This window comes from Balaenoptera physalus (assembly GCF_965194825.1).
Source record: "Balaenoptera physalus genome assembly, chromosome: 10".
NCBI lineage: Eukaryota > Metazoa > Chordata > Mammalia > Artiodactyla > Balaenopteridae > Balaenoptera > Balaenoptera physalus.
The window spans coordinates 60,886,228-60,899,156 of NC_138889.1; the positions used below are offsets into that span (position 1 = coordinate 60,886,228).

At 41.2% G+C, this 12,929-nt stretch overlaps 1 protein-coding gene and 1 long non-coding RNA gene across 2 annotated transcripts in view; one reads left to right on the plus strand and one right to left on the minus strand.

The window, feature by feature from the left end:
• LOC309637175 overlaps positions 1-12,929 on the minus strand; it is a 99,491-nt gene that overhangs the window by 12,304 nt on the left and 74,258 nt on the right. Inside the window, exon 3 of the long non-coding RNA XR_014250442.1 lies at positions 6,774-6,849. This is a non-coding gene — a long non-coding RNA (uncharacterized lncRNA). The remainder of the gene's footprint in view (positions 1-6,773; positions 6,850-12,929) is intronic.
• Positions 8,130-10,678, plus strand: LIPT2 (lipoyl(octanoyl) transferase 2). The gene is made up of 2 exons (XM_082411328.1): positions 8,130-8,706; positions 9,702-10,678. The coding sequence occupies exons 1-2, from the start codon at positions 8,259-8,261 to the stop codon at positions 9,929-9,931; spliced, it is 678 nt and encodes a 225-aa protein (XP_082267454.1). The 5' UTR covers positions 8,130-8,258; the 3' UTR covers positions 9,932-10,678.

Consider the following 12,929-nt stretch of genomic DNA (forward strand, 5'->3'; position numbering starts at 1 on the left):
GAGAATGGTGTTCTCTGCCATTGTGCAATGCAGCGGCCCCGCCCCTGGCTGAGATGCAGACCTTCAGGCAAGAGCTGGAGTTGGTATTCATAAACATTTGATTACGTTTAAAAATAATTTGTAGGGAATTCTCTGGCAGTCCAGTGGTTAGGACTCCATGCTTTCACTCCCGAGGGTATGGGTTGGATCCCTGGTCAGGGAACTAAGATCCCACAAGCCGCGTGGCATGGCCAAAAATAAAAAACAAACAAACAAACAACAAAACAAAACAGAATTTCTAAGTTTGATTTTCTCACTTTGCAAACATTCCATGTATGGACTGTGACTGACAAGAAATCAAATCTTGTCATAATTTAAGTAGACATAGCAAATGATTTCAAAGTAAAATTTAAAAAATCCTTTTAAATATTTTCAGCAAAGGAACAATACTTTATATGGGATATAGAAACATTTTAATATAGGATAGGACCTAAAAAATATATGTATGGAGGACCAATGAAGTTCTTAGAAAGGCCTTGATCATTTTCAGTCCCCCAAGCTAGAAATTTCAGAATCATTTTTGATATTTTCCTAGTAATTTATTCATTCAGGAAATAGTGAGCATTTACTTTTAGACAGTATATATAGTGGAGGAGTATCAAGATTGTGGTCAGACATACCTAGGTTTGAGTCCTGGTTTTGCTACTTACTAGGTGTATGACTTTGAGCAACCTCTGTAGGCCTCTACTTACCTGTAAAATGGGGGCAATAATAATGCCCATCTCTTATGTAATAAAGAATTTGACTGGCCTCTGTCCCTGATTACTGGGAAGGTGAATTTCAACCCCTGGAATTTCCGAAGTAATAGGAGTATCTTTGTTATCATGAGCTCTTTGGATCATAAATGTGAGTTTCTGCTAAGAGATGGGATGACTCAGGATGGGGGCTGGTCATCGTAAAGACCAACCTTGTGGTTAGAGGGTTGGGACTCTGAGCCAACCTGATCTCTAGGGATAAGGGGAAGAACTGGAGATTGAGTTCAAGCATGTGACCAATGCTTCAATCAATCATGCCTTTGTAATGAAATTCCAATAAAAACTCTGGACACCATAGCCCAGTAGAGCTTCCTAGATGATGAACACATCAGTGTTCCTGGAGGGTGACATATCCTGATTCCATGAGGAGAGGTCATGAAAGCTCTACATACAGAACTCTCACAGACCCCACCCTGTGTGTCTCTTCATTTAACTGAAACTGATTTGTAACCTTTATAATAAATCTGTAATCATAAGTATAATGCTTTTCTGAGTTCTGTGAGTTGTTCTAGCAAATCACTGAACCCAAGGGGGTCATGGGAACCCCAGAATTTGTAGCCATTTGGTCAGAAATGCTGGTGGCTGGGGAACCCTCAAAAGTGCAACTGGCATCTGAAGTGAGAACAGTCTTGTTGGGAAGTATGCTCTTTTTTTTTTTTAATTAATTATTTAGTTACTTAGTTATTTTTGGCTGCTTTGGGTCTTTGTTGCTGTGCATGGGCTTTCTCTAGTTGCCGAGAGCGGAGGCTACTCTTCGTTGCGGTGCACGGGCTTCTCATTGAGGTGGCTTCTCTTGCTGTGGAGCACAGGCTCTACACAAGTGGGCTTCAGTAGTTGTGGCACATGGGCTCTAGAGCACAGGCTCAGTAGTTGTGGCGCACAGGCTTAGTTGCTCCACAGCATGTGGGATCTTCCTGGACCAAGGCTCAAACCTGTGTCCCCTGTATTGGCAGGTGGATTCTTAACCACTGTGCCATCAGAGAAGTCCCGGGAAGAATGTTCTTGAACCTGTGGAGTCTGCTGCTAACTCTGGGTGGTTAGCATTGGAATTAAATTGTATTTCAGTATATCAGCTGCTGGTGTCAGAATACTGCCTCATAGGGTTGTACAGGATCAAATTAGAAAATATATGCAAGGCACTTAATAATGATGATTACCCCTTAGGGCTGGAAGGATTAAATAAGATAAACTGCATGAAGCACTTAGCATAGTCATAGTACTTGAGACTCCTGTGAGCCGCACACAACGCTACTCATGGAAGATAGTTTGTCCATTTTAATTGTTGAGCAGTAATCCATTGTATGAATATATCACAGCATATCAGTTCTCTTACTGATAGGCACCTGGGCTGTTTCCAATTTGGAAGTATTGTAAATAAAGTTGCAGTGGACTTTGTTGTACAAATCTTTTTGTGGTATAAATGTTTCCATTTATCATGGATAAATTCTTAGGATTAAAACTGGGTCATAGGATAGGTGTATATTTAATTTCATGAAAAATGCCAGACCTTTGTCAAAAGTGTTTATGCCATTTTATACTACAACCAGCAATATGTGAGAGTTCTGGTTGCTCTGCAACCTTGCCAACACTTGATGTCTTCAGTCTTCTTAATTTTAGCCATTCTGGTGATCATGTAATGACATTTCATTGTGGTTTTAATTTACATTTCCATATGATTAATGATATTAAGCACAGGAAGAATGGGAAAAGAAAACAGAAATAATAAACAGAGAGAACAAACAAAAACAAAAAAAGGGTCAGGCTTAAGCCTTAATATATCAATAATTACCTTAACCTAAATGGTCTAAATACACTAATTAAAAGACAGAGATTGGCTTAGTGGAAAAAAACATAACCCAACTATATTATGTGTATAATAAACTCACTTTAAATGTAACAATAAAGGCAGACTGAAAAGTAAAAGGATGGAAAAAGATAAATCATGCAAAATTAATCAAAGGAAAGCAGGAGTGGCTAAAATAATATCAGATAAAGTAAACTTCAGAGCAAAAAAAGTTATCTGAGACAATAACATTATAAAATTACAAAGGGTCGATTCACCAAGAACACATAGCAAACATAAATGGATATGCACCAAGCAACAGAGCTGAAAAATATGTGAAGCAAAAACTGATAGAACTTAAGGGCAAAATAGGTAAGTCCACAATTACAGTTGGAGACTTCAGTACCAATCTCTGAACAATTGGTAGAACAACTAGAGAGAAAATCAGCAAGGATATAGAAGAACTCACCAGCACCATTGACCAACAGATTCTAATTAACATTTATAGAACACTGCACCCACCAACCACAGAATACACATTCTTTTAAAGTGCCCACAGAATATATACCAAGACAGACCACATGCTGGGCCATTAAAATATTTTTAAAGAATTGGAATCATACAGGGACTTCCCTAGTGGCACAGTGGATAAGACTCCACGCTCCCAATGCAGGGGGCCCACGTTCGATCCCTGGTCAGGGAACCAGATCCCACATGCATGCCACAACTAAAAGTTTGCATGCCACAACTGAGGATCTGGCAAGCCACAACTAAGGAGCCCTGGAGCTGCAACTAAGGAGGCTGTCTGCCACAACTAAGACTGGTGCAACCAAATAAATAAAAAAATATTAAAAAAAAAAGAATTGGAATAATACAGAGTGTGTTCGCTGTCCACAATGGAATAAAACTAGAAATCAGTAACAGAAGGATAACAGGAATACAACATACTTCAAAGTAATCCATGGGTCAAAGAGGAAATCTCAAGGGAAATTTTTAAAAATACATTGAACTGAATGAAAGTGAACATAGAACATACCAAACTTTGTTGGATACAGCTAAAGTCACACTGAGAGGGAAAAATTTATCACTAAATTTAGCACTAAATCCATATACTAGAAAAGAGGAAAAATCTCAAATCAATTATTTAAGCTCCCATTGAGAAAACACAGGAAAAGAAGAACCAAATATATCCAAAGCAAGCAGAAGGAAGGAAATAATAAAGATTAAAAACAGAAATAAATGAAACTGAAAACATAAAAATAATAGAAACAATAAAACAAAGGGCTGATTCTTTGGAAAAAGTAATAAAATTAACAACCCTCTAGCAAGACTGACAAATGAGAGAGAAGATACAAATTATCAACATCAGGAATGACAAAAAGGACCTCACTATAGACCATGTAAACATAAAAAGGAAAATAAGTGAATACCACAAACAACTCTACACACATAAATTTGACAACTTAGATAAAATGGACTAATTCCTTGAAAAACACAAACTACTACAACTCACCCAATATGAAACAGATAATTTGAAGAGCTCTATACTATGAAGAGATTTGAATTTGTAATTTTAAAACTCCCCAAAAGAAATCTCCAGGCTCAGATGGTTTCACAGAGAATTGTACCAAATGTTTAAAGGAAATGAAGACAATCTACACAACATCTTCCAGAAAATAAAAGAGGACAGATACTTCCCAATTTATTTTATGAAGCTAGTATTACCCTAAAAACCAAAGAAGGACAAAAAAAAAAAAAACTATAGACCAATATCTCTCATAAACTTAGTTGTAAAAATTCTCAACAAAATACTAGCAAACCAAATACAACAATGTAAAAAAAGAATTACAGCACAACCAAATAGGATTTATTCCAGCTATGCAAGGTTAGTCAACATTCAAGAGTCAGTCCAAAAAAATCAATCAATGCAATCTACCACATTAACAGGCTAAAGAAGAAAAATAACAAGATCATAGCAATCATTGCAAAAAAAGCTTTTGACAAGATTCAACATCCTTCATAATAAAAACTCTCAGGAAAACAGGAATAGAGGGAAAACTCCCTCAACTTGATAAAGATCATCCACAAAAAACCTACAACTAACTGTATACTTAACAGTGAAAGACTGAATGCTTTCCCCCTAAGATTAGAAAAAGGCAAGGATGTCTGCTCTTACTACTCTTATTCAACATAGTACTGGGTGCAAAAAAGGCAAAACAAGGGAATTAAATGCATACCTATCAGAAAGGAAGAAAATAGAACTGTCCCTATTTGCAGATGACAACATTGTCTAAGGAATCTACAAAAAACTCTTAGGACTAATAAGTGAATTCAGCAAGGATTGCAGGATGCAAGATAAACATACAAAAAATCAGTTGCATTTCTTTATATTTGCAGTGAACATATGGACACAGAAATTAAAAGTACAATACCATTTAGAATCACTCAAAAAAGGGAAATACTTAGGCAGAAATCTAACAAAACACATACAGATTTGTATGCTGAAAACTACAAAATGCTGATGAAGGAATTTAAAGAAGATCTAAATAAATGGTGAGATGTACCATGTTCATGGACTGGAAGACCCAATGTAGCAAATATGTCAATTTTCCCCAAATTGATATATAAGTTTAATGCAATTTTTATAAAGATCTCATCAAGATTTTTTAGATATAGACAAGATTATTCTAAAATGTATATGAAAAGGCAAATAATGAAACCATTTTGCAATAACTAAAACAATTTTGGAAAGAGAAAGAATAAAGTAGGAAAAATCAGATTGATTTTAAGCCTTATTATATAGTTACAGCAATCAAGAATATGTGGTATTGGTGGAGGGAAAGACACACAGATCAATGGCAGAGAACCTTGAAATTGGCCCACAAAAGTATGCCCAACTGATTTTTGACAAAGCTGTAAAAGCAATTAAATTAGGAAACATAGCCTTTTGAACAAATAGTGCTGAAGTAATGGGCCATCCATCCATAAGCAACACACACACACACACACACAACCTGCAAAAAAAAAAAACAAAACAAAAAACTCCAAAGTTTCAAAACTTAGGGAAAAAGAGGAGAAAATCTTCAATACTTAGGGCTAGGCAAACACTTCTTAGACCAGTAAGATCCATAAAAGGAAAAGTGGATAAATTTGACTTTATCACAACTATAAACTTTTGCTCTGCAAAAGACCCTGTTAAGAGGATGAAAGTACAGGCCATAGACTGAGAGAAACTATTTACAAACCATATATCTGATAAAGGACTAGTATTTAGAATATACAAAGAACTCTCAAAACTCAACAGTAAAAAAATGACCATCAATTAGAAAATGGGCATAAAGCATGAACAGATATTTCATTGAAGAGGATATACAGATGGAAAACAAGCACATGATAAGATGTTTGACACCATTAGCCTTTAGGGAAATACAAATTAAAATCACAATGAAATACCACTATACACCTATCATAATGTCTAAAATAAAAAGTAGTGGTAATGCAAATGTTGGCAAGGATGCAGAGAAACTACATCATTCATATATATATATTGCTGGTGGGAATGTAAAATGGTACAGCTACTCTGGAGAGCAGTTTGGCAGTTTCTTGAAAAACTAAACATGCAGCTACCATGTGATCCAGTAATTACACTCTTGGGCACTTATTCCAGAGAAATGAAAACTTATGTTCACATTAAAAACTTTTACATGAATATTTGTAGCCGCTTTATTCAGAATATCTTAAAACTGGAAATAACCTAGTTATTCTTCAATGGATGAGTGGTTAAGCAAACTATGGTACATCCATATCATGGAATACTACTCATCAATAAAAAGAAATGAATATTGATACATGCAACAACCCAGATGAGTCTCTAGGAAATTATGCTGAGTGGAAAAAAAAAAGCCAGTTCCCAAAGTTTACATACCGTATGATGCTATTTATATAACACAGATAATTGTTTGCTGGGAGTTAAGTAGTGGTGTAGATATAAGAGAGCAACATGAGAGATCCTTACGGTGATCGAAATGTTCTGTATCTTGACTGTATCGATGTCCATATCCCAACTGTGACGTTGGCAAGACATTACCTTTGAGGGAATCTGGGTAAGGGGTACACAGGATCTCTCTGTATTATTCTTTACAATTGCATGTGAGTCTACCATTTTCTCAAAATAAAAAATTTAATTAAAATATTACCTGTGTGGTTTCTCTGTCATCTAAATCCTGATTGATGCAATACACTTCATCAGATTGGAGAATTTCTCTTCTCTTCCTAGTTTGATGAGAATTTTAGTTAGAGTAGGTGTTGATTTTTACCAACTGCTTTTTATGCATTTATTGAAAATAATCTCATGGTTTTTCTCCTTTTCGGTGAAAATTATATTGTTTGATTTTAGAATGTTAAGCCAATTTTGCATTCCTGGGATAAACAATACTTTATTGCTGGATAAATTTGCTAATATTTGCTTAGGATTTTATGTCTACATTTATGAAATGTCTTTCAGGTACCTATGGGAGTGATCAATGTTACTAGTTTCTAAAATTAAAAAAGACCTGAGCAAAAGTAATAAAATATTAAAATTTGATAAGCCTGGATGATGGGTAAACGGTAATTTGTTACATTATTCTCTATACTTCTCTGCTTTCTTCTTTTCAATTAAACAATCCTTGGTTGCAGCTTAGAAGACACATTCAGAGGATAGATTGAGGACATAAAAATTGGGTTCTGTGTGCTATTAGGAATACAGGGGTAGGATAGTCTTGGGTAACCTCTTCACATAGCAGTGGGCCAAACACATAGTTGGTACTCAGTAAAAGTTTATTAAATGAATTTAGATTTGTTTAAATCACACTCCAATACAACATAATGGATGCTGTGATCCAGATCCATCCTCAGGATCTAGTCAGTCATTCCCCCAGCTTCTGGGAGTAGGTTGCTCATGGCTCAATTTCTCTCTGGGAATTGCCCCCCTCCAAAGGAAACAGCCTTGCCAAAAGTTACAGGACCTGTCCACATACAGCCTCCATCACTGGTCAATGCAAGGACATAAATTCCTGGCCCCCTTCTTTAATTTGGAATAATTCTGAAAGGTCATCCCAGGCTCAGAGCATTCTTTGGGATTGGCTGAGGCTTCTGCTTAGTTTCACAATTCAACCTCTCCTTCTGCCTAATCCTGCTTCCATCACTCCCTTACAGGCTTGACCTTGAAAGTACCTTCACCCCATCCCCACCCCAATAAACCTCCTGCATGTGAATCTCCTTCTTCCTCGGGGGAACTCCACTCAGGACACGTATTACCCTATTTTACTTTTCTTTTCATAGCAGTTATCAGTATTTGAAATAACCTTATTTATTTAATGCTTTAATACTTGCTTATTGCCTGCTGTAAGAATGTAAGCTTCCCAGAACAGACCTTTTTCTTTTTCCATACAATGTACACTACTGTATCAAGCACCTAGAGCAGGGCCTGCAGAATACAAGCAGGCCCTAAATACTGGTTGTTGGAATGAACGAATGAAAAGAGACACACCTTGCCCTAGGTATCGTACAGTCTCTCAACAGCCAGTAACAAGCATTTGGGGGCGGAGACTCCGGACAAGTCCCCGAGTCCCCGCCCCTCCCAGCACGCCCCCCCAGGCCCAGGCAGGAGGCGGGGCCCCGCAGACGCCGCGGTCCGCGCAATGCGGCAACCGGCGGTACGGCTGCTGCGGCTGAGTCAGGTGCCGTATGCCGAGCTGCTGGCGCTGCAGGAGCGCTGGCTGTGGCGGCTGCAGGCCGAGCCAGGGACCGAGGCGGGCGCGCTCCTGCTCTGCGAGCCCGCGGGGCCCGTGTACACCGCCGGACTGCGCGGCGGCCTGACGTCCGAGGAGGCGACGCGGCTGCGGGCCTTGGGTGCCGAGGTGCGCGCCATTGGCCGCGGCGGCCTAGCCACCTTCCATGGCCCGGGCCAGCTGCTCTGCCACCCCGTACTCGACCTGCGACCCCTTGGCCTGCGCCTGCGCGCCCACGTGGCGGCGCTGGAGGCGTGCGCCGTGCGCCTGTGCGAGCTCCAGGGCCTACCGGGGGCCCGCGCGCGGCCCCCACCCTACACCGGCGTCTGGCTGGGCGAGCGCAAGATCTGCGCAATCGGTGAGCGCCTCGGGGCGGGGCCTGGCGGGGGCGGGGCCTGGCGGGGCCGGACCAATGGTGGTGAGGGCAGAGCTCCGGCTGGGAGGAGGTGTGTCTGACACGGGCTTTGAATCAGAACTAGTCCTGGATGTAATGTATCTTTCTTCCTCTGAATGATTTTTTTTCCCCTTTTTAAAAAAAATTGTGGTAAAATACACATAATATAAAATGTACCATCTTAACCATTTTTAAGTGTGCAGTTCAGTAGTGTTAAGTGCTTCCACGTTGTTATGCAGCCAATCTCCAGAACTCTTTTCATCTCTCAAAATTTAAACTCCACTTTTAAACAACTCCCCATTTCACCTTCCCCCTAGCCCCTGACAACCTCCAGTCTACTTTTTATCTGTATGAATTTGACTTCTCTAGGTAATTTATTTAAGTGTAATCATACAGTTGTTGTCTTTTTGTGACTGGATTATTTCACTTAGCATAATGTCCTCAAGGTTCATCTATGTTGTAGTGTGTGTCAGGATTTCCTTCCTTTTTAAGGCTGAATAAATATCTCATTACATGTAAAAACAAATAAACAACAAACAAAACAAAGTTTTTAACCCTCTTCACTGAAATATTCAGAACCAGAAGGGCCCTCAGAGGCCAACTCGTTCAACACTCATTTTTACCAGTGGAGACACACGGGAAGTGATTGCCAGGGTACTTCACAGTATCAGGACAATAAGGGTGAAAAAGTTTTTTCAAACTTTTTTTTAAGCAACGGAGGAACCTCTTTGTTAAAGGACATTTTCTGTAATCTCCATAATAAGTGCAGCTACTGTGGAGTGACACACCTCTCCTCCCATTTTGTCCCCCTCCCCTGATCTGTGCACAACCCCTTGGGTGCTCTAGAAACGAAGCTGGAAAATCAGTGGTCTAGTCCAGTTTCCTCATCACACTGAGGGGGATCATGAAGCCTGGGGAGGGAGGGTACCTATTCTAAGACCCATTGGTTTGCCTTGCAGGAGTCCGCTGTGGAAGGCACATTACATCTCACGGCCTGGCGCTGAACTGTTCTACGGACCTCGCGTGGTTTGAGCACATTGTGCCCTGTGGGCTGGTTGGGACAGGTGTCACTTCCCTGAGTAAGGAGCTCCAGAGGCATGTCACTGTGGATGAAGTAATACCACGTTTCCTTGAGGCCTTTAAAGAGACCTACAAGTGCACATTGATCTCAGAGGACAGCCCCAACTGAAGGGCATTTATATTATCACAGCCTGGAGGTCCTGCCTTGGAAAGCACCACACCTGACTTGGAGTCACTGAAACCCAGATTCTAGACCCAGCCCTGTCATTCACACACCATGAGACTATGGGCAAATCATGAGCTCTGAGCCATTGGTTCCATATGTATCCTGGTTTATTTATTTCTTCCCCACCTACCTCAGATATAGATGTGAAAACATTATGAAAAGCATGCTGTATAAATATAAGGCATTAGCACTACTGTTGACACCATTTTCTCAGCTTAGAAAAACTCAGATATCATAGAGTGTCATTTCTCAAATATTTATTATTTCCTCAATACTGTATTTAACTGGGGAAGCCTGGGCTCCATTTCCTTTGATTTTTGTAAGAATCATTTCTCTGGATCGTCCAGGTGAAGGTGATGTGATGTGGTGCTTTTTTATTCTCAGGAGACCTGGGTGCTTTCTGCAATAAAAGGGAAAGGGAAAGGCCTCTTTAAAGAATAAAATGGGATTCTGTGTTCCTGGGTTGGATTCCTCAAGCCTGATAGCTATTTTTAGTTAGGTAACCTGAGCTAGGCCAGAGGCTAGAGGAAAGAGAAGAATAATTTCTCACACTACAAATGCCAAAGATAGAAGTAAGTTTTTCTTATATGAGATCTCTGTTTGTAAGGCTGTATAGTAATTATCTATTGCTGTGTAACAAATCACCCCAAAACTTAATGACTTAAAAGAATAAACATTTATTATCTCTTACACTGTGGGTCAGGAATTCGGGAGAAACTTAGTTGGGTGGTTCTGGTCAGGGTCTCTCAGGTGCAATCAAGATGTCAGCTGGGGGCTTCCCTGGTGGCGCAGTGGTTAAGAATCCGCCTGCCAATGCAGGGAACAGGGGTTCGAGCCCTGGTCCGGGAAGATCCCACATGCCGTGGAGCAACTAAGCCCGTGCGCCACAACTACTGAGTCTGTGCTCTAGAGCCTGAGAGCCACAACTACAGAAGCCCGCACACCTAGAGCCTGTGCTCCGCAACAAGAGAAGCCACCGCAATAAGAAGCCCGTGCACCACAGCGAAGAGTAGCCCCCGCTCACCGCAACCAGAGAAAGCCTGCGTGCATCAAGGAAGACCCAACGCAGCCAAAAATAAAATAAATAAAATAAAAATAAATAAATCTATTAAAAAAAAAAAAGATGTCAGCTGGGGCAGCTCTCATCTGAAGGTTTGACTGGGGCTGGAGAATCAGCTTCCAAGATGATCCACTCACATGCTTGGTTGGTAGTAGTTGTTAAAAGGAGGCCTTAATTCCTCACCTTAGTTCCTCATCACTCCACAGGGCTGCTTGAATGTTCTCATGACCTGGCAACTGGCTTCCCCCAGAGCAAGTGATGCCAGAAAGAGACAAGGCGGAAGCCACAATGTCTTTTATGACCCAGCATTGGAAGTCACACAGTCATTTCTGCAGTCTCTTAATATGTGAGCCCTATTTAGTATGGAAGGGACTGCACGAGGGTGATAGGAGGTGAGGATCATTAAGGGCCATCTTGGAGACTGACTACCACAGGCAGTTAGGGTAGAAAGAGCCTTGAATGAGAAGTCAGGCAACTCTAGTTCCAGTCCTGGCTCTGTGGAACAGTAACCAACAACATTTAAGATGGTGGTTGCTTCCTGAGGGACTGCAATGAGCAGAGCTCCCTGCTGCTGATGGACATCTGGTGGAGTTCAGCCACCAAAATGTGAGGGTTGTTCATTACCACAGCATAAGTAAGTAGCTTATGCTGACAGATAAAATATGTTTATATTAATTAGGACTCTTGTATTTGCAAGTGTAGAAACCCAACTCAAACTAACTTAAGCAACAAACAAACAAACCCCACAATGGGAGGGTTATTGGAAAAGGTACTGAGGGGGTCTCATAAAATCCAAGGGTGGGGCTGCAGCTGGGCTCCAGAACAGAACCAGAGCATGTAGCCCTTTAGGAACCCACATGGTCTTTTCTCTCCTGTTCTCTGCCGTGATTCTTGGTGTGTTTGCGTCATTCTATCTTACTTCAGTCCAGCTTTCTCTGTTTCTCAGGCCATGTAGTGGAAGATGGCTACTGCTGCTGTTATCCATGAATGTTGGAGTAGAGTCAAGAAAAATCCCCAGGTTTCTGGCTTGAGCAAGTGGGTGGATGCTAGAGGTATTGCTGGGATAGAGAACTCTGGATAATGACCAAGTTTGGAGAGAATGATAATGAGTTCAGTTTTAGGTAAATCAGGTTTGAGATACTTGTGGAAGATGTAGGTGGAGAGGGCCAGTTGGGTGTTTGGATCTGGAGCATGGCTGTGATGAGCAATGGTTTAGGTCTGGGAGCCCAAAGAGAAGGGGAGGGCAGAGGACTGATAAATGTGAGGCACAGGCCAAGGAGCAGCAGGCCAAGGAGACTGAGAAGCAGTCTATGCAGAGACATAGTGCGGGACCCAGAATGAGACAACATGACGATCTCATTCACGCTTCTGGCAGCACAGCAAGATAGGTAGGCTTATTTTATGGATGAAAAAACAGGCTTGGGAGGCTAAGTGACTTATTTGAGGTCATGCACTTAGTTAGGGGCAGAGTCAGTCCCTGGCTCCTAATCTGGGCTCTCTTCCACTCTCCCACAGCTGCCTCTGAAGGGTGAGCAGGGTAGGTATCCTGGAGGAGATATGCCTCCAAGAACAGGTGGGTCGACAGAGCTGAGGAGGACGCAGGGCAGAAGGCCAGAGTTAGGCTGAGGCCGGACGTGTGGAATTGGCTCAGGCCACTACTGTGGGTTCCTGACTCTCCTTCCTTTCTGGACAGAGCCCACCTACGCTTTCCCACTGGGGCCCTTCCTCAAGGAAGGAAGCTGAGTGTACGAAAGAGGATAGTTAACACCCTGGCTTTTCCACCTCCAGAAAGCCTTTTCTTGTTTATGAGAAGTCTTTTCCTCATAAATAAACAAATTGTCCAAGGTCTGGTGAATGAGTGCTAAGTGTGAGGATGTGACC